Raw genomic sequence first — 27833 nt, forward strand, 5'->3', positions numbered from 1 at the left:
CACGTCTGGTGCAACCTGCGGCACCTGTGTCATCCGCCACGTTTGGCGTTATATGCTGCACCCATCTCCATCTGTGCCAGAGCTGCGGCCACCGTCTGGACTATCCAGGTACCCTTGTGCGGGACATTGTATTTCTGGGGTTTCCTCTTGTTTGGCCAGCTGCCTCCCCGCTACGGCGGTACGGCCTAGTGGGTCCACTAACCCGCTTCGTGACAGACAGAAGTGATTGACAGCTCCTCCTCTATACAAACTCATACAAGAAAATCTGTCAATCACTGTGTCTGGGTGGGGGAAGCAGGACTCACAGGCTTTCTCTATGAGTCCTGGCAGCATTTATACATGAAAATACTGAATAAAATCAGAAAGCTACATATCCCCGAGCTCAGCGTCTTCTCCTCTATTCTATACTGCCTTTAAAGAGGAGACCTGACAGAGCCACTATAAGTTGAGAGACAACTGATTATTTTTATTATTATTGTTAAACTAGGTTCCTAGGAGTGGACATATAGGATTCTTTTTGGTGAAATAGAGAGATTTTATTTTTATTCAGATCAAATTATATCACATGTATACGTTGCTTAATATAATGGAATGATAGCTACAAAATAAATTAACAAAAGAAATGCAATATCTCCACATGTCTGATGTCTTAAAGAGGTATTTCCATCATGGACATGGCATATCCATAGGTTATGTCCTAAATTTACAATATATGTGGGTCCCACCTCTGGACCTGCACTTATCTCTAGAACGTGGCCTTCTGACTAACTGATGACGTAGCCGGGTTTTCTGGAAGGAGCCGAGCGTTTTGCTTTGCTGCTTCCGGAATTCCCATATAAGTGAATGAGAGTTACAGAAACAGCATAGCACAGCGGGTTCTGTATGTGTAGTTCCAGAGTGATGGAAACAGCGTAGCTCGCTGTGATACGCTGCTCCCGTAATTTCTATTCATATGCAAAACCCACTTTGCTGGAGCCCAGCGACAGCAGGTAGGACGTAGGTCAGGAGGTCTTGTTCTAGATATAGGTTATGGTTCCCAAGGTGGAACCCAGATCTATGGGAAAACCCCTTTTAGCAAAGCTACAATCATTGCTTGTTGTCGATATTTTGAATCCTACGATAACATCCTGGCATCCACGGTGAACAATTAGTAATATTTCCAGAACCAATGGAAATACCATTAATCCAGTATTATCCAATAATCCAGAAAGTGCTTGTTTCCAATTCGGAAATGCAATCAAATGTGAATTTTTACAAGATCAGGAGCAGAAGACTGAGCAGCGCAAGACTATGAGGAGATTCCTATGATTAAAAAGTCATAGTTGTAATAGCCGCCACTAGGGGGAGCTCACTACACACAGATTCAAACAGTTCCCACTGAGTTTATTGTAGCTATATAAATCCATATGAAGCCAAAATTATTATAATTTATTAAGTCCGAAAAATACTGTATACATATATATTATTAGGTTAATCAACACAGAATTTTAGACCTAAAAACAGAACGATAGACAATAACTTTATTAAGATTTAAAAGCATAGCAGATTTGGCAGAGCTCTCAGTGGGAAGTGTTTTCTCTTCAGATAGTTGAACTTTAGAGATACTTTTTTGGAAAAAAAATTTGTTCTTCCTTTTATCAACAAACTAAACTCTTGCTTATAATTTATGCTCTGTTCACATCTCGTAATGCAAAAACGTTTGGCGTAAGCGCCAGTAGAGCTACCGGCGCATGCGCGTAACGCAGTAATAGGCCCCCATTCAGTGTCCTTTTGGCCTCCGTCGGGGTGGTATATGTCGGCATACATTTTTTTTAACATAGGAAAGCACAGAAGATTACTGTAGATGTATACCTCTGACGTATACAAAAAGGAAATGTGAAAAGAGCCTTATATAATAATTGCAGATTTATTACATATTAAGCCTTTGCAGATATTCTTCTGGCTGCCAAAATCAACTTTAATTTAAAATATTCAGTTAACGGGGAATAAAAGCCATTTTATAGGGTTTAGGAATGTTCCCCAGTCCAGATACAATTGGAGTAATGTCAAGTTCTTCTGGAGGTACAGAGGATTTCAAGTCAAAGTTTTGCAGGATGGAGACAAGAAACAGGAATAGATCCATTCGTACCAAGGGCTCCCCAAGGCAAATCCTCTTTCCTAAAAAGCAAAAAATAGAAGACACTTGGTAACTGACTTGACTTAGCACTAATATACATTGGTTTAAAAAAATTCCAGAGGGATCACAGACTATTGACCATTTTGGTGTAGATAGCAGAGTTGGGATTTGCTGAATGGCATGAATTATGTTAGGGGTGTATCTACCATAGAGGCAGACCACATGCCTTTTATGGTGCCTGTGGTAGAGAGGACCTGGCACAATGTGTGATCCTGTCTGCTGGGCCCTGTATCTAAGCCTACCTGATGGTAGGCTTAAAGGGGTTGTCCAGTTCCTAAAAATTGATGGCCTAGCATGAATAGCTGATGGGCCGAGGTCCGACTGCCGGGACCACGCCAATCAGCTGGGGGTAATTGGCCTGATTGGACGGGACCCTGCCAATCAGCTCATACGAGCGATGCTTCCCTTTCATTCCGGTCACTTGCTTGCAGTGTGAATCGCGGTTTCGGTAATTCACACTGTGAGCAAGTGACCGCAATGAAGGGAAAGCAGCCCATGTACGAGCGATGCCCCCCCTTCATAACAACTGATTGGCAAGGGTTCCGGCATTTGGACCCCGACTCATCAGCTATTCATGGCCTATCCTGAGGATAGGTCATAAATTTTTGGGGACTGGACAACCCGGACCTCAGCAAACAGTAATAGTATACTTACCCTCCTCTCCGGCTTCGGCCGCAGTGGAGGTCCTGACTCCACCCAGAGTCGGGATTCTGTGCGCGGTGCACAGCATTGCGACGTCATGACCTCCACTCCGGAACGAGGAGGGTAAGTTTACTGTCAGTTACTATAGTAACAGGGGCCCGTGTAGTTTATTAAATAGGCCCCAATTACATAGTAACTTTTTATAGACGTGGTGCGGGGGGCTGCGACTCCTATAGTTACGCCACTGTCGCGACAGAAAAGTAAGACCCTTAACAGGCTGCGATTCACATCACATCCACTAGGTGGCAAGACATAGACACGCATAGCATAGACATCTCGTGACAGAGTATCACAAAATCATGTTTATTTTCAAAGTTTCTCATCTCAGGATATGTTGAGATATAAGGCAGGGTAAGGAGGGACACATCTGTACATCCCCAGACACTATCATAGCGGCTACCTACAGCCACGACTGGGGAGCTCACTGCTAAAATACATTCTACAGCTTCCATTGAGTTCAATAGTAGCTGAATAAATTCATATGCAGCCAATTTCATCATTTAAAGGAACACTACAAGCAAAACTGATAAACTGCACTACACTCTGAATCCTTAAGACATGCGCCACCCCCTCAGGCCCTGCACTAGGCAGAACAGTTTATCAGATTTGTCTAGAGTTCCCCTCTAACTCTGACTGTGTGAGAAAGGCAAGTCTGACCCCGATAAAATTATATATTATAAAATAGTGAATATTAACTTTAAAAAGGACCTGTCAGATCTCCTGACATGTATGATTTAGTAAATACTTGTACTGTCTATTAGATGACTATTCCGGAGCATATTTTCTTAGAACTCTGCGATGTGTTGTTCCTCTTTTATTCCTCCAAGAAATGTATGAATAAATTGATAACTAGGCATTACCTTATCAGTGGGGCATATCCCTACACAATCTCACTACGGTATGTCAGTCCTGATTGGACATTGTCAGTCTGTGTACACAACCCCAACTGGTAACACCCAGTTGTCAATTCAATCATACATTTCTAGGAGGAATAACAGAAGAACGGCACAACAAAGAGTTCTAAGAAAAGATATTTCAGAATTGTAATTTCATGGGGAAAACTATTATTTACTAAAACAGACATGTCAGGAGGGGTGACATGTTCTCTTTAACGGTTTTGGTAGGGTATATAAATTTCTGTATGCTATTATATCATATTATGCTGGAAAATTTACATGGTCAACAAAGAAATGGGCTTATTGATGGACCCTGGAGGCAGGGTACCCTGTAAAGAGAACCATAGGCAATCTGTGTTCTGCCATATGTTGCAATGCTCTTAGGGGAGAATACTTCTGTAATGTGGCATGTGTTGGAGTATGAAATTATTTATTCTCTCATGGATTCATATAAAATATATTAATAAAATCCTCAGTGTTCCTGTGTATAAAGTTAGAGCCACAAAAGAGTACAATATGGGTCCACAGGACCGGCCTTAGGGGTGTGGGACCTGTGCCATCACACAGGGCGCATCACTCCAGCAGGTGGAAGGGGGCGCTGTGCTGACTCCCTTCCCCTGCTTGTTTCAGAAGCGCCCAGGCCCAGCGACTCAGCAGTCGCCTTTCCGCCCGGGCGCTTCTTCACTCAGTTGCCATTGCTACCGCTGTAGCAGCCATAGCGGCTGCTAGCGGTGAGACAGGGCATGAGGGTGGTGGCGCCGCTAGCAGCCACTGCGGTTGCTACAGCGATTGCGACAGCACTATAGCAGAGCAGGGCGGTATCTCCCTGCTCTGCTATCTACTAGCGCCACTGTAGTTCCCGGAAGGAGCAGAATCCCCGTGGATTCCGCTCCTGGAGTGCTCCTTGATGTCTCTGTCCACATATGGACAGTGACATCAGGGGAAACTCCTGAAGCGGAATCCCCGTCCACAGCATTGCAGACGCTGTGACCGGGGATTCCACTCCACGAGAAGCAAATGGACACAGACGACAGGAGCTTCTCCTGGAGTGGAATCCCTAGCCACTGCGGCGGCAACGCTGTGGACGGGGATTCCACTTCAGGAGTTTCCCATGATGTTACTGTCCATATATGGATAGAGGCATCAAGGAGCGCTCCAGGAGCGGAATTCCCGGCTGTGGGCTGTGTGGCGCTACCTACAAGGGGGATGTGGACTGTGTGGCACTACCAACAAGGGGGCTGTGGGGCACTCCCGACCAGGGGGCTGTGTGGCACTCCCGACCAGGGGGCTGTATGGCACTCCCTACCAGGGTGCTGTGTGGCACTGCCTACCAGGGGGCTGTGATGCACTCCCTACCAGGGGGCTGTGTGGCACTCCCTACCAGGGAGCTGTGTGGCACTCCCTAACAGGGGGTTGTGTGGCACTCCCTACAAAGGGGCTGTGTGGTGCTACCTACAAGGGGGCTGTGGGGCGCTACCTACAAGTGGCTGTGTGACGCTACCTACAGGGGGAATCTGTGAGTGGTGGGCTGATGGTCATTTTACTGTGAGTGGGGGGGCTGATGGTCATTTTACTGTGGTTTCCGCCTCTGACCTAGAATTTAAACTAATATGAGGCCGAAAAATACCTGCGGTGCCCGTTTGGTGCTTTTTTTCCCTGCATCATTTGCATTAGTTTCAATGGTTTAAGAAAAAACACACAAAAAAAGGTCAAACAACGCTGTCAGTTCCTGATGGAATTTTGAGGCAGAATATTTTTGCCTTACAAAAAAACGTGTGTAAGTATACCCTACGAGTGTATTGCTTTTTTAAAGCCGTTTTCTGTCTTTCTCGAAACAATTTTAGGTAGGGGGCCCCTGAGGAAATGTTATTTTTCCAGTGCTGCCACGAGTCCGAAAAGGTTGGGAAACTCTGTACTAGGCTACAGGATCCCATCATGGAGCAGCTCAGTTCGTCGTGGGAACGGGGCCTAGGTGAGTAAAATTTTTGTTTTTGTTTGGGGACACTGTCTACAAGGGGGAGATGGGGGACTGTATGGCACTGTCTACAAGGGGGAGGTGGGGGACTGTATGGCATTGTCTACAAGGGGGAGGTGTGGGGGCTCTATGACACAATCTACAAGGAGGAGGTGGGGGATTGTGGCACGGTCTACAGGGAGGCTGTATGGCAAAATCTACAGGGGCACTATACTGTGTGGGGGCCACTAAGCGGACATTATACTGTGTAGGGGTACTACAGGGGGGGCATAATACTGTGGGAACAATTAGAGGACAAAATACTGTGTCCTTGAAGGGGTTGTAATATATTATTAAATAGTATTATTATACTGTATGGGGGCACTAAAGGGGCATTATAATTTCTTTATGGGTCATTTCATTTTAATGATAGGGTGGGGTACCAAAAGATCAATTCGCACGGGGCACCATCTATCCTAAGGCCGGCCGTGTGGGTCCATATCATATTCATACACCATGGATCCACAATACAGCCATGTAAATGAGGTGTTAAAAAAATATATACAATGAGCACATTTCTATAAGGTATATCCAAGTTTCAATATGTGTTTACCTGCAGCTAGAGGCATGAATGCATCATTCTTCTTGAATTCTCCTTGCGAATTTAGGAAATTCTCTGGATTAAATTCTGTCGGGTACTTGAAACAGGTGGGATCTTTTAGCACTGATGTCAACATTGGGTAAATATTAATATCCTGAAATTTCCAAGAAATTCCATACTGAGAATACTTGAAGCAAACACCATTGTGCAGTTTAAACATACTGAATCCTAGAGTATATACAGTAGGAGAATGGAGTCAAAGATTGATGCAGGATTTTTCTGGGTCCACCTCACTTGTAGAGTATCCAGAGCTGCATTCACAATTCTGTTGTTTAGTTTTGGTTTTTATTGAAAATAATCAACTACACTTTTGACAGACACACCGCTTACAGTTTAGCTGAGCTCTCATTATGCAGTAGAACATTTAGTGTTTCCTACATCAAATTACTGTACAGTGTCAGGCCCAATGCACACGACCAAAGAATTTGTCCGTAATTGCGGCCCGTAATTGCGGGCCGCAATTATGGACCCATTCATTTCAATTGAACACAGACACCTTTCCCTATATTTACGGGAAGGTGTCCTGGCAGTAGAAAGCAGCCGCAAACGATACGACATTTTCTATCTTTTGCTTTTTACGGACCGTGCTCCCATACTTTGTATGGGAGCACGAGCCGAAAATGCACATGGCTGTCGGCGGCCGGCCGTGCCTGCAATCACAGTCAGTGATTACGAGGAGGGCCGTTTACATGAGGCTTAACTACAACCTTCAACTATAGTTTGAAGACAAGTAATTCAAGAGAACATACAGAGAATGAACACCTTCAGCAACTATTCTACAAATCCTAATCCAAATACAAATCGACTATAAGGCCCCATGCACACGGCCGTGCCTGTAATCATGGCCCGCTAACGGCCGCCTGCATTTTCGGGCCATGCTCCCATAAAAAGTATGGGAGCATGGCCCGTAAAATGCAAAAGAAAGGACATGTTCCATAATTTTCTGAACATTTCTACGGCATGGACACCCATCCGTAGCGATACGGAAAGGTGTCCGCGACCAATGGAACTGAATGGGCCCGTAATTACGGACCGTAATTGCGGTCTGTAATTATGGGAAATTTTACGGTCGTGTGCATGGGGCCTTAGGCTTCGTTTACATCTGCATCAGGGCTCCGTTCATAGGTTCCGTCGGAGTGTTCCTTCACGGTAACCCATGACCGGAAGCCAAACTGAAACAAACGGAAATCATATGTTTCCATTTGCATCACCATTGATTTCAATAGTAACAGACCCGGTACAAATGGTTTCTGTTTGTTACTGTTGTTAAAGGGTTCCGTCGTTTTGATGGAATCAATACCGTAGTCGACTGCGCTATTCATTGTGTCAAAATGACGAAACCCTTAAACAACGGTGACAAACGGAATCCATATGCACTGGATCTGTCACCATTGAAATCAATGGTGATGAAAACGGAAACCTATGGTTTCAGTTTGTTTCAGTCAGGTTTCCGTTCATGGGTTCCCCTGACGGAAAGGTCCGATGGAGCCCATGAACGGAGTCCCGACACATGTGAACAAAGCCTTAGATTGTTTTGGGCTGTCACTGCTATTTCTGTTCTGTCTTTTGTATTTTATTTGTGCACTTATAAATTCACCCTCCTTATACCCTATACACCACTGTCATGCATACATACTCTTTTTCCCATTTGTGAACTTACAGCATATCAACAGGATATGCCATAAATGCCATACATGCCTGAAAGGTGGGGATATCACTTCTGGAAACTTCACCTATTAAAAAAAACAGGTGACCCCTGATTCCATGGGGCCGTCACCTTTTACTCCTGAAATTAATGTAGAAGTGTCTGGACCTAGCACAGCTCTTTTCGTTGAAAACGATGGCACTCGTGGAAGGACATAGACTGGCCGAGGTCTAGTTACCATGACATGAGATATGTCTATGTATAAATCTACATGCAGGAAGATACAGTATATCCGGTACCTTTGGTAAAGTGTAACCTTTCAGTGTGACCTCTTTTGTTGTCCTCCGTGGCACTCCCATTGGGATTAGGTCTACAAATCTTTGCATTTCATGAACCATTGCTTCTGTGTACGGCATGTGGTTCCTGTCTTGTAATGTTGGGCCACGATTTTGGCCTATGACTTGGTCGATCTCTTTGTGCACTTTAGCTGGGGTTCAGGAAAACATAATAATAATTAAAAATGAGCAAATCGATCCATGTGGCAGGCCTGTTAATAGGGGTAAGGCTTCGCTTACATCTGCATCGCGGGCTCTGTTGGCGATCTGCTCCAAAACGGCTGAAAACATTGTGCTATTTTTTCTAAAAACAAAATAATGACGAAAATCTGACAAAACACATTAAAGAGGTTGTCCAGTCATAAGAAATTGATGGCCTATCCTCAGGATAGGCCATCAACATCTGATCAGTGGGCTACCGACTTTCAGCAATGCCACCGATCAGCTGTTCTGAAAGGGCCGCGTTGCTTGTAGCAGCGTTGCTTTCCCTTGATTCCTTATCTGTTCGTGTCACGAAGGGTCTGTGGCCAACAGCGCGCAGGTCACAGTCTATGGTATATAGGGTACCTGTGGCAGCACGGACAGTAGTTTGGCAGGAACTAGGCAGCGGGTGGACGTCAGGTCGTGGAGAAGCAGGCAAGCGTGGTATCCAGCACAGCACGACTATAGCAAGCACTGCACTAGATCAGGATACAGGTACAGGAACGGGAACAGGAACACTGGGCGCAGAAAACACTAGGGGACCATTTGCATAGACAGACTAAGGGATACAGAACAACGCTCAGGCATAGTCCAGGGTACTCACGGGTCAAAGTTCGTCCATCCGGTCCAGTGCGCGTGCTGCCACTTTAAGAGCGGACACGAGCGTGTGCGCGCACCCTCCGGGATCCGGCAGAGGTGATTGGACGCGAGCGCTGGCGTCTCCTGAGGAGGAGGCTGGGGCCAGCGCTTGCCGACTCGTGGCTGCGGTAGTCAGGGGAAGGTTGGAGCTGACAGCCCGCAGCCACGGACATTACAGTTCGTAGTATGAATCGCTGACAAACTTGTAGCGGCAGTTCACAGTATTTCAGCATTTTCTTATGACTGAACAACCCTTTCAAAGTCAATTGGTTGCATCGAGTGTCATTGTTGTCCATTATGTGACAAATCCGGTATTTGCATTTTTTACTTCTATGATAGAGCAGAACAGCAGAAAACCAGATGAATGTATAATCCCAGCCTAATGGATAATACATTTGCTTAATCTTCCCTTAAAACCAGCAGTTTGCAACTTTCAGCTCTCTAATTTGGCAAACTATAACTCCCGGCATGCCACAGGGCATGCTGCAAGTTGTAATTTTTTTGTGTAATCTCATCTGGAGAGCCTTATGTCACAGACCACTGACTGACAGGTCTGCTTTGACATTAAAGGGAATGTGTTGCCAGAAAAACATGTTTTTTTTTTAAAAATTAAACATTTAGTGTGTGGGTGATTAAACATTGTTCAAATTTTTTTTATTTTTTTCGCGAGTCAGGAAATATTATACATTTTTTCTAATTTATAATACTACCCATTTTTGGTCACTAGATGGAGCTAGTTCCCAAAATTGCAGCATTGCAACATTGGGTTAAAAGCCCTCGCTCTAGTGAGCTCTCAGCATCCCCCCCTCCTTTATCCTGGCTAGTGCCGGGATAAACGAGGGGTTTGAAAGGTTTAACCTCCTACACTGTGTGTCGCCATTTTTTGAGGTAACCCACAGTGTAGTAGGTTTACATACAGTAGTAAACACACACAAACACTAACATACATTGAAATCTCTTACCTGCTCCTGCCGCCGCGGCTCCCTCCGGCCCGTCCGCTCCCTTTGCTGCCGCTGTTCCATGTGCACAAGTCCGGAAGCCGCGACCGGAAGTAGTAATATTACTGTCCGGCCGCGACTTCCGGTCCACAGGAAAATGGCGCCGGACGGCGCCAATTTCGAATAGGACTGTGTGGGAGCGGCGCATGCGCAGTTCCCACACAGACGCCGTACACGGCAGTCAATGGGACGGGAGCCGTTCGCAGTCCCTATGGGACTGTGGCTGCCGTATTCCATGTCTGTGTGTGTCGTTAATCGACACACACAGAAATGGAACAAAAAATGGCAGCCCCCATAGGGAAGAAAAAGTGTAAAAATAAGAAACAGTAAAACACAAACACACAAATGAATATAAACGTTTTTATTAAAGCACTAACATCTATAACATATAAAAAAATTATTTGTGATGACACTGTTCCTAGTAGCCCGGTTATTAGTAAATAAGCACAGCAGTCACTTAGAAAGATCTCCTCAAAAGTAGCACCCCAAACGCTGCTCTTATTGAGATTCATTTGACTTGGTATATGTGTGGCAGTAATCTGCTAATCTTTTAGTTTAGTTGCTTATAGTCTACAATTGCTCTGGACTTGCTCTAATGCGGCCCGCAGGGCACCGAAGCTCCCTTGGGAGAGGAGAGAGCAGGCCGAAGGAGGAGCGCACCAGCACTGTCCCCTTCCTGCTCTCCTGGATCATTGGTGGTAGGTGAGCAATGGCCCTACACACCCCACCCTGCATCACCCCCTCCTTGTAGATAGCTCCATTGGGACTCCCTCTAGGAGTGGAATCCCCAGCCAGAGCACTGCCGACGCTCTGGCCAGGGATTCCTCTGCTGAAGGAGACCCTAAAGTCACTGTCCATTATCTACACTGTTGCATTATCTACAGAGGACACTGTGGCATTATCTACAGAGGGGACTGTGGCATTATCTACAGAGGGCACTGTGGCATTATCTACAGAGGGCACTGTGGCATTATCTACAGAGGGCACTGTGGCATTATCTACAGAGGGGACTGTGGCATTATCTACAGAGGGCACTGTGGCATTATCTACAGAGGACACTGTGGCATTATCTACAGAGGGCACTGTGGAATTATCTACAGAGGGCACTGTGGCATTATCTACAGAGGGCACTGTGGCATTATCTACAGAGGGCACTGTGGCATTATCTACAGAGGGCACTGTGGCATTATCTACAGAGGGGACTGTGGAATTATCTAAGGGGGGTGTGGCACTATCTATCACTATTGTTATAGTAATGTAGTATTATTATAGTCATGTAGTAGTATTATTATTGTAATGTAGTATTGTTATAGTAATGTATTATTATAGTAATGTAGTGTTATAGTAGTTCGAATAACTAATTGATTAAAAATAATTTTGGAATAATAAGTCCTGCTCTAATGGAAATCATTTCTCCATGCATTTGCTTGGTGAGCTTGTGTTTATACACAGCAGCCAATCTGAGCACATAGAGTTGTAGTGTAAAGTATGGGGCATGGATAGAGCAGTGGGAACTGCAGCACTCAAAGTTTCCAAAGATGTGTCGGTTTTTATTCACCAAGTATAAAACACTTGCAACGTTTCAACCCACATTGGGTCTTTATCAAGCATTGGACCTGGGGCATTTTTGCTGCATGCACCACCCATCATTGGGAAGTTGTCTTTTCCTGCTGACAATACTTATCTGGTTGTGCTGCTAATTTCCTGAAATCTACCAATAGAGCAGTAGCCTAGCCATTGCATTTACAACCACTGAATAGCTCACTGATGTTCTTCTAAGGCCCAATTCACACGGGCGATGCGCATCTCGTTTTTCACGTCTAAGGCGCATCCGTGGTTTCACGCATCCCCCATATCACGCATTCCCCATAGACTAGAGTCTATGGAGGTATTTGTGAAGCGTGAAAAAATGGGATAATCCTATTTTCTCACGGACCCTTCACGCGCTTTGTGGAAACAATGGTCGTGTGAATGGCCCCATTGAATTGCATAAGTCCGTGTGATGGCCGCTGTTTCAACCCCTAAAAAAACGCAGCCTGTTTTGGCCTTCATGACACTAATAACTTCAGAATGCTTTTACCTATCCAAGCGATTCTGAGATTGTTTTCTCGTGACACATTGGACTTTATGTTACTGGCAAAATTTGCTTGATGCATTAAGTATTTAATGTATTTAATTTATTTAATTTAATTGTGAAAAACACCAAAACTTAGCGAAAAATTAAAAAAAATAAGCATTAGCAATTTTCTAAACTTATATGTATCTGCTTGTAAGACAGGCAGTTATACCACACAAAATTGTTGCTAATTAACATCACCCATATGTCTACTTTAGATTGGCATTGTTTTTTGAACATCCTTTTGTTTTTCTAGGACGTTACGAGGCTTAGAACTTTAGCAGCAATTTCTCAAATTTTCAAGAAAATTTCAAAAGGCTATTTTTATAGGGGCCAGTTCAGTTGTGAAGCGGATTTTAGGGCCTTATATATTAGAAACCCCGATAAGTTACCCCATTTTAAAAACTTTACCCCTCAAAGTATTCAAAACAGCATTTATAAAGTTTCTTAACCCTTTAGACGTTTCACAGGAATTAAGGCAAAGTAGATGTGAAATTTTAAATTTTCTTCTTTTTTTGCAGAAATTATTTTTTCATCTATTTTTTCTGTAACACAGAAATTTTACCAGAGAAACACAACTCAATATATATTGCCCAGATTCTGCAGTTTTTAGAAATACCCCACATGTGACCCTAGTACACTTATTGACTGAAACACAGGCCTCAGAAGCAAAGGAGCACCTAGAGGATTTTGGGGCCTCCTTTTTATTAGAAAATATTTTAGGCACCATGTCAGGTTTGAAAGGCTCTTGCAGTGTCAAAACAGTGGAAATCCCCCAAAAGTGACCCCATTTTGGAAACTATACCCCTTGAGGAAATTATCTAGGGGTATAGTGAGCATTTTGACCCCGCAGGTTTTTTGCAGAAATTATTGTAAGTAGGCCGTGAAAATGAAAATCTACATTCTTTCAAAGACAATGTAGGTTTAGCTAATTTTTTTCTAAAGGTGAAAATGCACTACTACTTTTGTAAAGCAATTTCTCCCGAGTAAAACAATGCCCCACACGTGGGCATAAACGGCTGTTTCGACACAGGGCTTAGAAGGGAAAGAGCGCCATTTGGCTTTTGGAGCTCAAATTTAGCAGGAATGGTTTGCGGAGACCACATCGCATTTGCAAAGCCCCTAAGGGACCAAAACAGTGAAAACACCAAAAAAGTGACTCCATTTAGGAAACTACACCCCTTGAAGAATCGATCTAGGGGTGTAGTGAGCATTTTGAACCCACAGGGGTTTCATAGATTTTATTAGAATTGGGCAGTGAAGATAAAAAAAAAATAATTTTTTTCCAATAAGACAATAAAGCAACTTCTCTGGAGTATGGCAATACCCCATTTGTGGTCATAAACTGCTGTTTGAGGCACACGGCAAGGATCAGAAGAGAAGGAGTGCCAATTGGCTTTTGGAGCACAGATTTTGCTGGATTGGTTTCTTGACACCATTTCACTTTTGCAAAGCTCCTGAGGTACCAGTACAGTGGAAACTCCCCAAAAGTAACTCGATTCACGAAACTACACCCCTTGAGGAATTAATCTAGGGGTGTAGTGAGCATTTTGAACCCACAGGGGTTTCATAGATTTTATTAGAATTGGGCAGTGGAGACAAAAAAAAATAATCATTTTTTTCCAATAAGACAATAAAGCAACTTCTCTGGAGTACGGCAATACCCCATTTGTGGTCATAAACTGCTGTTTGGGCACACGGCAAGGATCAGAAGAGAAGGAGTGCCATTTGGCTTTTGGAGCACAGATTTTGCTGGATTGGTTTCTTGGCACCATGTCACTTTTGCAAAGCTCCTAAGGTACCAGTACAGTGGAAACTCCCCAAAAGTAACTCGATTCACTAAACTACACCCCTTGAGGAATTAATCTAGGGGTGTAGTGAGCATTTTGACCCCACAGGTGTTTCATAGATTTTATTAGAATTGGGCAGTGAAAAAAAAAATAATTATTTTTCTTCAATAAGACGTAGTTTTAGCTTAAAATGTTTCATATTCTCAACAAATAAATAAAAAACAGCACCCCAACACTTGTAAAGCAACTTCTCCTGTGTACGGCAATACCACATATGTGGTCATAAACTGCTGTTTGGGCACAGAGTAGGGCTCAGAAGGGAAGGAGCGCCATTTGGCTTTTGGAGTACAGATTTTGCTGGATTGGTTTCTGGGCGCTATGTCGCATTTGCAAAGTCCCTGTGGGACCAAAACAGTGGATCCCACCAGAAGTGACCCCATTTTGGAAACGACACCCCTCAAGGTATTCACAGAGGGGTGTAGTGAGCATATTAACCCCACAGGTGATTGGCAGAAATTGGTATGCACTCGATGTTGCAGAGTGAAAATGGAATTTTTTTCCATAGATATGCCAATATGTGGTGCCCAGCTTGTGCCACCATAACAAGACCACTCTCTAATTATTATGCTGTGTTTCCAGGTTTTAGAAACACCCTACATGTGGCCCTAATCTGTTGCCTGGACATTCGACCAGGCTCAGGAGTGAAAGCGTACCTTGTAAAATTAAGGCCTAATTTGGCAATTTACAAAGTGTTGGATCACAATTGCAGAGTCTCTGATGTGAAATAATAAAAGAACCTGCTGAGAAGTGACCCCATTTTGGAAACTGCACCCCTCAAGGCATTTATTAAGGGGTGTAGTGAGCATTTCCACCCCACAGGCCTTTTCCATGAATGATTGCTCTGCGGAAGGTGCAAAGTAAAAATGTCAATTTTTCCCTAGATATGCTATTTCAGTGTCGTGCCCAGCTTGTGCTACTGGAGACACACACCCCAAAGATTGTTAAACGGGTTCTCCCAGGTATGGCGATGCCATTTATGTGGAAGTAAACTACTATTTGGGCACACTGTAGGGTTCAGAAGGGAGGTAGCGCCATTTGGCTTTTGGAGCGTTAATTTTGCTTGGTAGTAGTTTTGTTTGGAGTCTTAATGGTGTTTCCGTTTATAATATGGGGGTACATGTAAGCCGAGTGGAGTATATAAGGGGCATAGTCAGGTGGTATAATAATGAGGTAAAAAAAACAATAAAATAATCCATAGATATTTGTTATGCTCTGAAGCAATCCTTTCTGCACAGGCCGGTTTCTCACTGATAAATGGTCCTTACTTATTCCCATTTTGGTCCACACTCGGCATCTTTGCAGTTTGAGGAATTTTGCTGGGAAGTGTTGTCCTGGTATAATACGGGCACACTCACTTCCAGCAGATATGTTTGGGCCCTCCCCTTCCTGGTTCCCTAATTTTAGGGGCCTTGATAATTTGCCACTTGAAACAGAAGAAATGTTCCCCTCGGGTCGGCACAACTGCATATTTTTTAACTAATTTTATTTTTTTCATAGACGTAGTGGTATGAGGGCTTTTATTTTGCGGGACGAGCTGTAGTTATTATTGGTACCATTTTGGGGTACATGCGACTTTTTGATCACTTGTTATCCTTTTTTTTTGGGAGGCAAGGTGACCAAAAAACTGCAATTCTGGCATATTATTTTAGTTCTTTTATACAGCGTTCACCACGCGTTATAAATAACATGTTACCTTTATTCTGCGGGTCAGTCCGATTCCGGTGATACCAAATTTATGGCACTTTTTTATGTTTTACAACTTTTTGCACAATAAAATAATTATAGTAAAGAGAATGTTTTTTTTCTTTCGCCAAGTTGTGAGAGCCATAACGGTTTTAATTTTTTTGTCAACGGAGCTGTATGAGGGCTTGTTTTTAGCGAGACGAGTTATAGTTTTTATAGGTACAATTTTTAGGTACATGCGACTTTTTGATCACTTTTTATTTAAATTTTTGGAAGACAAAGTGACCAGAAATAGCAATTATGTCAGTATTTTTTAGTTTTTTTTTACGGCGTTTACTGTGCATAATAAATAACATAATATTTTTATAGTTCAGGTCGTTACGGTCGCAGCGATATCAAATATGTATGGCTTTATTATTTCTTTCAATAATAAATGACTTGATAAGGGAAAAAGGGCGATTATGTTTTATTTTATTACTTGAAACTTTTATTTTTACTTTTTTTACACTTTTCTTTAGTCCCACTAGAGGACTTGAAGCTCCAATTGTTTGTTTGATGTTCTAATACATTGCACTACCTATCTAGTGCAATGTATTAGAACTGTCAGTTGTTCACTGACAGCAAGCCAACCAGGCTCCGCCTCCGGACGGGGCCTAATCGGCTTCCGTAAAGGCAGATAGGAAGCCATTGTTAGGCCTCCTATTGCCATGGTAGCAGTCGCCAGCCTTGTCATCGCATGGCAGGATGCCGATTTCATACAAACCACTATGATGCAGCAATTGCATTGGATCGCTGCATTGAAGGGGTTAATGGCAGGAATTGGAGCTAGCTCCGATTCCTGCCTCTACAGTGGGATGTCTGCTGTAACATACAGTGGACACCCACTGCTGATGACGCCGGCTCAGCTTCTGAGCCGGAAGCTGAGCCCGCGCCATCTTGCCGATGGTACCGGAAGCCTTTTGTGCCCCGCCGACAAGGCATAGGAGGATTCCGTTACTGGCAGGCCGGGAGGTAAGTATTAGGCCTCCGATCGCCTTTGCAGCCACCGGCAACCCAGCGATCACGTTGCTGGGGTGCCGGTGGCTATAAACTCCTCACATGCTGCGATCTCTATTGAACGCAGCATGTGAGGGGTTAGTTAGTCGGATCGGAGTCTAGCTCCGGTTCTGGCCGATACCTCAGGGTGCCAGCTGTAACATACAACTGTCACCCGGCGGTGATGTCGCTGGCTCAGCTCCTGAGCCAGGTCCATCTCTTTCACGTACAGTTACGTGGAATTGCAGGAAAATACCAGTTCCCATCACGTAACTGTACGTGAAAATGCGGGAAGGGGTTGACGGCCGTCACACGGACGCATACCATGCTCATGTGAATAAGGCCTAAGAGGGTGCAAAAATAGCGCATACTATGAGAAAGCCAACTAGAAATGTTGAAACAGCTCACATGATTACAATAAACTCATTCAAAAAATGTCCTGCCCCAACCAAATATATAACATGGAGAAGCACCTGAACGTGAGCCATCTTGATTCTTCTAAGAAAGCAGTGAGAGTTTGCACTTACATATGCCTCATCTTCACCTCCTAATGTGCATTTAAGGGTCTCCTGAAGATGTACCTATTAGGTATTTTCTATTAGGGTATGTTATACATGCCATGAGTTAATGGCGGTCTTTCCTGATGAAGCCTTTTAAGAGAATATATTTCCTCACTTACCAAGGACATCCGGGTATTTCATGAGAATTAACAGAGCATAGGTTGTGGTTGTGCTTAAGGTCTCCAATCCAGCGAAAAATATCTGGAGAGTGCAAGCCAATAAATTCTTCATGTTAAATTCACTGTTTGGGTTAATTTTCTCCTGGTGAAATAAAAAAGATAATAAAATATCTTTACTGCTTGTGTCTAATACTGGCAGTATACATTAGAAAGCTGTTGAGCCTATTTTCTTCCAGGGTGATAGCCGAACATGGAGACAACATGATATATGGCATGGCTCTAATAAGGTCAGTAAGTTGAGACTGTGTGAAAGCTGTGAGGAACGGAGAGTGGGGAGCCTATAGTACCGATTCCATGAACGCCCTTATTTTGACTAGATTTATTTTCTATATCATCTATTATATGTCTCAAGAAGAAGAACTTGTGGTATGTTAGAATTTGTTTTGGAAAGCCTCCAGCCTCCAGTTGGATGACTGACTTGACCATGATTTTAAGGTTGATCGTAACATCCCAGAGTTCCTCCTTTAAAGTGGACTCCAAAAAAGTTGAAACCGTATTCAAACCAGACTCTAACAAGCTAGCTACAATAGCTGTTGGTGGCAAGGAATGGATTTTACTATGGAGCTGATAGAACATAGCGGTACATCTCTGAGTGGCAGCATCCCATTGGCATTGAATTCAGGCACCAAAGGGATAAAGTGGTTGTATAGATCAAAAAACAAAAACATTTTCATATACCTTCTTAAGGAATTCTGAGTTTGCCAGAGTGGAGAGTGGTCACTCCGGATGACCTGTCGAATTCTGCATTACATGACAACCTATTGATTTGAATGGACACTGTGTAATGCTTAATTTCTCCTGTGGTGGCGCTGCAGGAAAATCGAACACTTACAGCCAGGTTGCCCCATAGATTACAGCTGATCGCTGGGGGTCCGATCAGGGAGACACTTTGTGATCAGATTATTGTCATGGGACCCTCCAAGCAGACAAACCCTTAAAGGATGTTGGCTGGCAAGAGCCTGGTAATGTACAAGCGAAGGTCTAACCTTTTATATTGTGAAAGTGCACAGTGGACTACGAGTAGGGCCTGGTGGTATCAGGGAACCACACTGGGACCCACTTGTTGTCGATCTATAAGCAATCTATAAGCTTCTCAAAATAGAACAACCCTATAGAAATACTGACACATACAAAGTAGCTCCATAAAACATTGTAACTTTTGCCAATTTACCTTTTCCATTTTAATGAGGAAGGCATCAACATAGTCTCTGGGATTATTAGGATCCAAAGTCTCCTGATTGATTTTCACCCTACCGTCGACATACTTGGTGAGATTCTTAAAACATTTATTTATCTTCTGGTGAGGCCCAGGAATAAATCTCATTAGCCATGGAAACATCTCATATATCTGCAACGCAAACAGATAAAAAATATTGTAAGTATATAATGCTACAGCAAGGAAATACTCCGTTGACATCCATTTGTGTAAGGGTATGTTTACACAAGACGAATACCACCAAATTGAGGTGAAGTTTTTCGTCCAGAATGTCCACTGCGAAAAACTGCATGTAATAAAAAAACAAACGTTTCATACGTACAGTTAGACATGGTGACGCGTCCCTCTGCTGTCCTGCAGCACGGCCACCTGGGATGACGTTTTAGCCCATGTGACCACTGCAGCCTGTGATTGGCTGCAGCGGTCACATGGGATGAAATGTCATCTCAGGAAGCCGGCCTGGAAGAAGAAGCAAAGAATTCTGGGTAAGCATAAGATTATCTTTTTTCTGAGTTGCGATTTTTGCAGCGGAATCGCAGATTTTCCGCAGAAAAAATCGCAACATCTGTTGTTTGTGGAGGGTTTTACCTCCCCATTGAATTTAATGGGGAAAACTTGCAACAAAAAAAGCAGCGATTACGCAAATACAATTGACATGCTGCAAACGAAAAAGAAACGCACCGCAGGTCAATTTCTGAGCGTTTTTTCCTGCTTATCATTTACGCAGCGTGTGGATGAGATTTGTTCATATCTCATCCACTCTGCTGCTACTGTATTATGATGCAGATTTTCTGCAACAAAATGCGTTACGGAAAAGCCTCAGTATTTACGCTACGAGTGAACTTACCCTTATAGGAACTTCTCTTGAAGACATTACAATAATTAATGGGTGGGGGATGATATTTTTTTTCCCATTTAAAAATAGTTGTCCAACATTTCATTCACTGCCAATTGCCATTAATAATAATAAAGTTACTACTATAAATGAAGCCTAAGAATGTTCCCCATCCATACTCGCTCAATAATGACCACATGTGAGGAGCGCCACCTGCTGGTCAGATGTATGACAAAAACATTGATAATAAGTGGTTTCTCCCTGCTACGTATCCGTTTCTTTCTTACCTGTCCCCAGGATGAGCTTATAATCTTGAATGCTTCATGAATATAAGTCAAAAAAGTAGTAATCTCTTTGTCCTCGTAGTTATAGCGATTTCCAAACATGATGGAGAAGATGATGTTGTAAAAGGCTGTGCTGAGACATTGTCGAGGATCAAAAAATGACTCTAGAAAGGATGGAAAATGACATTCTTTCAAACTTGTTATATATTTGCAGATATTGTTAAGTTACAGGCATGTCTGAGTGTAAGTGGTGTACTTACCTGTAGTGCTGGGGGGCAACGGGCCGGTCTGTAGTTCGGGAGTTCGGCTCCCGAGCGGAGGAACGTCTTGAGAGTCATGGCAACGGCCGCTCTGCCGGCAGCCACGACGCATGTGCTCCGGCAGTGAAGCAGGGCGAAGTCTCGCGATGCGAGAATGGAGAAGAGGAGATGCCGACACGTGGACGGAGGAGGAGGACCAGAAGTGCGGGGGAGCGCAGAGGGCGGGCGGAAGTAGGAGAGAGAGAGGCGTGAATGGATGGAGCAAGGAGGAAAGAGGAGGGCAGGAGCGAGAGAGAGGAGAGAGGCCAGGAGAGACTGGTGCCCAGACGAACGACAAGGGGGAGGCCCGCAGCTTGGGCTGCCTGATACAGCAGGGCAGAGGACTGCCAGACGAGTCTACCTCTAGAACAGCATCAGAGGACCGATCGTGACAGCATCAGAGGACCGTATGAAGCAGAACGTGCCCCTCTGCAGCAGTTCCAAGAGCAGAAGTTGTTGCAGCCGCAGAAGACTGACCAGAGCGGAAGCGGAATGTGCCATTATCAGCAAACTAAGTTACCGGGCATAGACCGCCAGCCCCCTGACTAGGGCCCTAGGTCCCTCCCCAGAGACAGCACCAGTAAGCGTATTCTAGCCAGTGATAGCCAAAGTAAAGTGACGGCACACATTCATTTTGGACACGGTGCGCATGGAAGACTAGCTCCGAGAGAAACAGACGATTTAGCCTGAGTTAGGCCCAAGATCGGTCGCGCTACCTCATTACCCGTGCCAGTGTCCCTGCGTTTACCTAGAGTTAAAAGCGTCTGTAATCACAGTCTGTAAGAATGTTTTGAACTGTTATTGCCGACTATTATTGCAACAGGAGCAGACAGAAGGGACGGTCAGGTTGACGGGACTTTATTGGACTATTATTCAGACTTTGTGCAAACGTTAGTGTCAACCTCACCTGTCCCGTTGCGTCCTAGGTGTGTCCAACGTGCGGGCCGCCGACTGAGGAGAGAGAGGGTTAGACACGAAAGGTAGCGGATAGCTCCGCCAGGACCCGTGGCGGTGCCAGTAGGTATGGGTAGTTCACTGATTCCCATGACACGACCCCTGGGCCGAGAGTATGACTCTTACCCGAGGGTAGGCTAACAGTAGTGGGTAGCTCCCACAGTGACTGACAGCGGCGTGTTCGCAGCCAAGCTTGGCAACGTGGGTTCAGGCACGACCTCTCTCTGGGGGACTTCCAGCGGGATCGAAGTCCCCAACCTCAGGGCTCCTGTCTGCTCCACAAAGAAGAGAAATTCCTGTTACGTGTTCATACAGTAAAGAAGTTGAATCAAGAAGTTGTCTCTCTTTTCTCGTGTCACCGACAGCAGTAATTCTGCCTACATGTCTGACAGGTCCTTTACATGACTTCAATAAGCACATACAAAAATACAGAAGCAAAGTTGAAAACTTAATGTATCTGTGTTCCTATGACAACACTGCTGCTCCTGTGCCCTGTCAGCAAAGTTTTATCACAGGGACAATGTGTTTCATTAATAACAATCAATTCGATTTCACATGTCCGATGTAATGACGGGGTAGGGAGACAGACAGGTGATCCCTAATCTACCTGCGACTCAGTCCCTGCCTACTTGCATGACCCGTCCTAGGCGACGGCGTACAACTGGGCGACGGTCCCTATGCTCAATATGTGCACAACAGACAAGCAGACAAGGGTACACAGAAGCTAAGGGAAATGGGGCAGTTGCCCATGGCAAGACTGAGCAACAAGAGTAGTGAACGAGCCGAGTCAGACTAGGAGTGTACGAGGTACCAAACGCAGAGCAGTAGAGTAGTCAGTAAAGCCAGCGTCGATATGAAGCAGAGGTCAATAGTTATAGCAGGAACAGCAGAGCCAGGAAACAAGATAGAATCACAGGCAAAGACAAGCAGCAAATTAAGGTATAAATAGACTGAGGGCAGGAGCTAGAACCGTCTGGCCAGGCTGTGATAGGTTCTCCCAATCCTCAGCCTACCAGCCTGAGTGATAGCAGATCGAGTCACTCTATCAGACCTAGGAGCAGATGCAGACTGATTAACCACGGGCGTCGACACAGAAGCTGTGTCTGGCAGATCTTTTACAGCCGACTGATTGGCCGAGAGGCACACAAGGTTGCGGACAAGACTCCTTTTGACACTCATGCCATTCATTCAACCTCATGACCACATGTTCTTCTTGCGTAGAGGTGCCTTCATTTTCATACAGCTTTGAAACTGCACCCCAAACACAATAGCACTCACCGAAGTGATTTAGGAGTATCTAATAGATACTTTTTTCTTAAGGGGCAATGCCCACAGCCTTATTTTGGTTCCGTATAAGTTTTGACTTGTACATTATGTATTATGACATCCATGGAAATCTATGGGGCCCTACTGTACCTCAATGGCTCTCAGGGAGAATATCTCCATAATACAATGCTGTATGGAGGTACCATATGGCGGTACGTGGAGTGCCTATGTCTCCACAGTAGGGAACCATAGGGACTCCATTCACACAGCTCTGCCGTACATTTGATGCATTATGTTGTATTGATATGTGGTCATGTTCTTCTATAAATATTCTTTGGTCAGAATTTCCTTTTCATTCACCTCCCGGTTTGGTATTTTCTGTACTAACCTTTGGTGTCCTTCAGAGCTGAAATCAAGTGACGGATCTCTTCATGACTTCGATCCTCGGCACTCCTTTTACCTAAACCAAAATCTCGCAAGGCGATGAGGGAAAAGCGTCTGAGATCCCTCCACCTCTTCATATTGGCAGTAAAAATCATACCTAAGAACAGAAATAAAAAATGAAGGTAGTTCAGTGAACTAATTATGAAAAGGCTATGTACACCTTTGAAAATGTATTTATTTATTTTTTTAAATAAAAATGTGAATCAGTGTGTTTGGTGCAAATTTCTAATTACTTTTTAGTAAAAAATAATTTTTTACTTTTTGAGATACAGCTGCTTTGTATCCTGTATACAGAACAGCTGTATCTAGCTCCAAGAACTGAATCCATGAGGTCACCGTCAGCAGCACTGACGGTTCAGTGTCAGCGGGATCCACCTGTAATTGATCGATTCTGCATGTCAGAGACACAGGACCCGCTGACACTGAACCCGTCAGTGCTACTGACCTGATGGACTCAGGTCTCGGCACAATATACAGCTGTTCTGTATACGGGATACAAAGCAGCTGTATCTCAAAATGTTAAAATAATTTTAAATAACAAGTAATTAGAAAGTAGCACCAAACACACTGATACACATTATTATTTCTTTTTTACTTTTTCAAAGGTGTATGTAGCCTTTAACTTCCGTTAGCAAAATCACCAAATTCACAATATGAATGACCAAGTTCTGGATATTATGAAATAAATCTGTGAAATATGGATGGTTATTACTTACCAGAGTCCTTGTAGAAGGCATCAAAGGCTGGCATATCTCCTCTGTTTAAGTAATCATCACCTTTGTCCACATATATTTCTTTCACAAGCTTGTACCCAGTGACCACTATGACTGGACGAGTGCCCAGATAGACTGTGAATATATCACCATACTTCTCACTGAGCTAAAAAGAAGAATAAGAACAGCTTCAGCCACATTATAGAAAAACAAAGATTTACCAAACCATTTGCTTTTAGCTCTACAATTTAATGCACCTGTTTTAGAGAATCGGATCCCTATATTTACTGATATCATTTATTGCCAATAAGGTTCCATGTCCACACTCACTAACCCCATATGAGAAACAGCGCCACCTGCTTGCCGGATAGATAACTACAAAAAGGCTTTGTGTGGGGCATTTTGCATCATATATGTTTTATTTTGGTCAGTTCGATGGTTTGGTGAACCTGTCAGCAAAGAAACCCCTAATATTTAAAGTATATATCAGTTTTATTGAAGCAGGAGTGATCCAAAGCTAAAAAGGGTAACAAAGGGGATTTCATTTCCCCCTTATTCCTTGGAGCTCATTAATAAAAAGACACAGACCATTGGTTAAAGTGGAGGAGGGTAAAGTTTGTCAGTAGAGGGCAGGGTAAAGAATGTTGAAAAATAAAAATAATTCTGTCTTCCTACATCTGCCAATAGGGGGAGCTTAAATGCTCATGGCATATGTATTTGTACAACTCCCATAGATCTCTTTTGAAGCTGTATACATCTGTATGCAGCGAACTCCCCCTAGTGGTGGCTACAGGTAAACGGAATCTTATCATGAAGGTAAGCAGCAGGAGGACTTTAGTGCTGGGCACTCTCTCAAACCACAACCATAGCAAGCATGGCCTGCCTTTATGGTAGGTACATAAGTTGCCATATATGCAAGTTTTTGTGCAAATAACAGCAAAATAAAAAAAGCCATAAAACCAGTAAATACACCCTAAAGTGATTTTGGGGTCCTGGCTTCACAATAAGTGTGGTCTGGGAGCCTCAGACAGACAATGACCTCCGCTCTTGACTCTTGTGCATGTCTGGCTGCTGATTGTGAGTGTCGCTGGGATCATGGCAAAGGAGAAGTATCCAAATAGGAAAAAATCTGACATCATGCCACTTCTCTTTGTGCCCTGCAGTAGGCATAAATAATTCAATTAGCTTTGCCTGTAGTTTCCCTTTTATTCTTAACATTTAAAGGGTACTAAACATTCAAAAAACTTCTGACCTGCCATAGTGACATGTCAAAAGTTTTGATCGGTGGGGGTCCGAACGCTGAGACCCCCACCTATAACGTCAGAAGTTTTTTGAACGTTTAGTTACCCTTTAAGTACCAGATTGGTCCTCTAGGTGGCACTATAGTATTCTAGAACTATGAGGTACATTTTTAATAATTCACAGCTTTAGCATTAACTAAATAATAGACAGATATAATAACAACTATGATTCTGAATGACTTTATATCATATATTACAATAGTATATAAACAAAATACTAAATAAAAAAATACCCCATTTTGCGCTAGTGAGGAGGTAATAACTGAAAGGCAATAATACGCGATCAGCAGATTGCATTGTGAAGTCCCTTATGGGGGACTGAAAATTTAATTAGGGTTTAATAAAGTATGAACAAAGTGTTCACAGTAAAAAAAGGAAAAGTTTTTCCCATAAAAAGTTCCACATTATTTAATTCGCTCGGTGATGGACTGCCATGGCTATATGCCTATTAGGCCGTGGCAACGACAGCTAATTACTGAAAGGTAATAAAGCATTATATCAGCGATCAGCAGGTTCCCTAGTGGACTAAATTTTAATTACATATGGTCTTAATAAAGTTTATTTTAAAAAAGTGTTCACAGTAAAAACCAAAAAAACAAAACGTGTTAAAAAAAACAAAATAGCAAAGTTAATAAAGTTAGTACGTTATTTAAATTACAGCACTTAAAACAACAGCAGCTTTGCATTTTATTTTCTTTCCCCCCTACAAATAAAATAATAAAATTCAGTTAATATTCTATATTACCCCAAAATCGTTCTATAAAAAAGATGACTGTTGCCTCAAAAAAAGAAACACACATACGGCTACAGCGACAGAAAAATAAAAACTTATGGCTCTTGAAATGCGGAGACAATTTTTTTCCATGAAATGTGTTATTTTTGTGCAAAAGTAGTAAAACATAAACAAAGCTGTGTAAATTTGCTATCGCCATAATAGTACCGACCCATCGAATAAAGGTAACGTGTTATTTATGCCAGACGGTAAACGGTGCAAATTTAGTAGAATTGCTGTTTTCTTTTTTCCTTCCCCCAAAAATTAAATAAAAGTTAATCAATAGCTTACTGTATATGTACCCCAAAAGGTGTGGTATTGAAAAACACACACACAAAAAAAAGCCCTGTGGATACATAGACGGAAACATAAAAATGTTATGGCTCTCGAGATACGGTAATGAAAAGAAATAAAGAACTTTAAGGTACTGACCTTCATGAGAAAATGCACTATATCTCCTCCTACATCCAGGGCATTGCCCAGCAATGGAAGAGGTGTTGGTCCAGGGGGGAGATTCCCACGTCTCCAAAATAATTTTATACTTGAAAATAAGATGATGCATGAGATCAACAAAGCAAAAAAAAGCATCAGACCTTGTGATAAATCCATTCCGAGACCGTTCAGAGAAACAGATGAGCTCTCCAAGTACTCTGCACTCTCACTTGTTATCATTTACATATCCAAGTTATTAAAAAAAAAAAAAGTAGGAGGCACCAAACAAACAAACAGTTCTCTTGTCTCCAAATATGTTGCAATTGTGGGCAATAAAATTTTTGGTCTGTTTTTGTACTACAGAATTTTCAAGATAGTGATAATAAAAGTCAAAGCAGATGCAGTGACTTTAGAAATAAATCTATAAAACATGATGGTACCACGCCCCGTGGCTGTGGCTGGGTGGTGAAAAACAGTACAGAGGAAGCAACACCGGCTAAATGCATCTGCTACAGGGCGACTGGCTGCTGTGCAATAAGTCCATCTGGCACCATGTGGCACTGTCACGATCTAGGGGTATGTGGACCCACTAGGCTGCTCCGCCGTGGCAGAGTGGCAGCTGGCTAAACTATAGTCTATGTACAGTCTTTAGCACAGGAGTACCTGTAAGAGTCCAGACAGTAGCAGAGGCCTTGGCACGGATGGAGGTTGACGTGGCAGATGACACCAGACGTGGCAGTTGAGACCAGGGTGCGCGCGCACCATAGAGGAAACCACAGAGCTTTGCGGTCCTGGGAGGGAGACGCCGGCAAGAAGATAGAGGTCTGTGGTCACGGCCGTCGAGAGGTAAGGAGAGGCAGCGGTCCGTGACTGCGGCCGTTACAGGCACTATATGGGCATTGTATGATAGTTTTCCTCTGGGCACCGTATGCACTATTTAGATGGCTACTTCTGTACTGGCACTATTCTTCTGGGTCATGTACGTGTTACCAGCAAAGCGAGGGTCGGAACGGGCAATTTCTTAGTGTAGATCCATTGCAAATAGGGACAAATGATGAGGCGTGTGTATCGCGGCGCAGCACATTTTTTCCGCTGTTAAGCCACGCCTCTATCCCCACCCATGTTATGAAATTAGATGTAATCGGTAACAGCTCGATTCACGCAGGACCCAGTCTCACTGAACCCCTGTCAGTGCCGCTGACCTGACGGATTCAGGTCTCAGCACATGATACAGTTGCTCTGTATACAGGATACATAGCAGCTGTATCTCAAAAAGTTAAAATATTTTTTAATAAATAGTAATTAGAATGTTGCACCAAATACACTGATTGAAACTAATTTTTATTGAAAAAAAACAAAAAACATTTTCAAACGTGTACATAGCCTTTAAGGGGTCACACATGCTCATTGTGGCAGATTGATAGTGTCCTTCAAGGTAGGGGAAACATCAATTCAAGTTTGGTAGGGGCCCCATCATAGGTATGAAAATCTCCTTTTTTTGGGGGGGGACTGACTTGTGGACTGTGGCATTTGGTATAAATTCTGCATTACCAGGTACTAATGCGACACCGAACCATCTGTACGTTCATGTTTCTCAACCCCTGTTTTGCATCTAAATTATTGTGGAAAAATATTAAATGTAACTGGGTAAATTCTTTAAAGATGAATCGGTCTCCTCCCATGTAGA

General features: G+C 43.4%; 1 protein-coding gene across 1 annotated transcript; it reads right to left on the reverse strand.

Annotated features, from left to right (window-relative positions):
• Positions 1-1529: 1529 nt before the first annotated feature.
• On the reverse strand, positions 1530-26356 carry LOC142659736 (cytochrome P450 2A5-like). Its single transcript, XM_075836161.1, has 9 exons — positions 26147-26356; positions 23645-23807; positions 22873-23025; positions 19969-20129; positions 18802-18978; positions 17571-17712; positions 8334-8521; positions 6342-6483; positions 1530-2157 (listed from the first exon to the last, which is right to left on the reverse strand). Exons 1-9 carry the CDS (start codon positions 26321-26323, stop codon positions 1976-1978), a joined length of 1485 nt encoding a protein of 494 aa, XP_075692276.1. The 5' UTR covers positions 26324-26356; the 3' UTR covers positions 1530-1975.
• Positions 26357-27833: the final 1477 nt, after the last annotated feature.

This window comes from Rhinoderma darwinii, chromosome 8 (genome assembly GCF_050947455.1).
Source record: "Rhinoderma darwinii isolate aRhiDar2 chromosome 8, aRhiDar2.hap1, whole genome shotgun sequence".
Classification (NCBI taxonomy): Eukaryota; Metazoa; Chordata; class Amphibia; order Anura; family Rhinodermatidae; genus Rhinoderma; species Rhinoderma darwinii.

Bases quoted from the DNA above. Each gene is read 5' to 3' on its own strand.
- LOC142659736 (XM_075836161.1), bottom strand. From the start codon at position 26,323: ATGGATTTATCACAAGGTCTGATGCTTTTTTTTGCTTTGTTGATCTCA. The intron at 20,130-22,872 runs GTTAGTACAGAA...CATCCTTTCTAG, and splicing joins AGCTCTGAAGGACACCAAAG to AGTCATTTTTTGATCCTCGA. The intron at 18,979-19,968 runs GTAAGAAAGAAA...TTTGCGTTGCAG, and splicing joins TAAGCTCATCCTGGGGACAG to ATATATGAGATGTTTCCATG.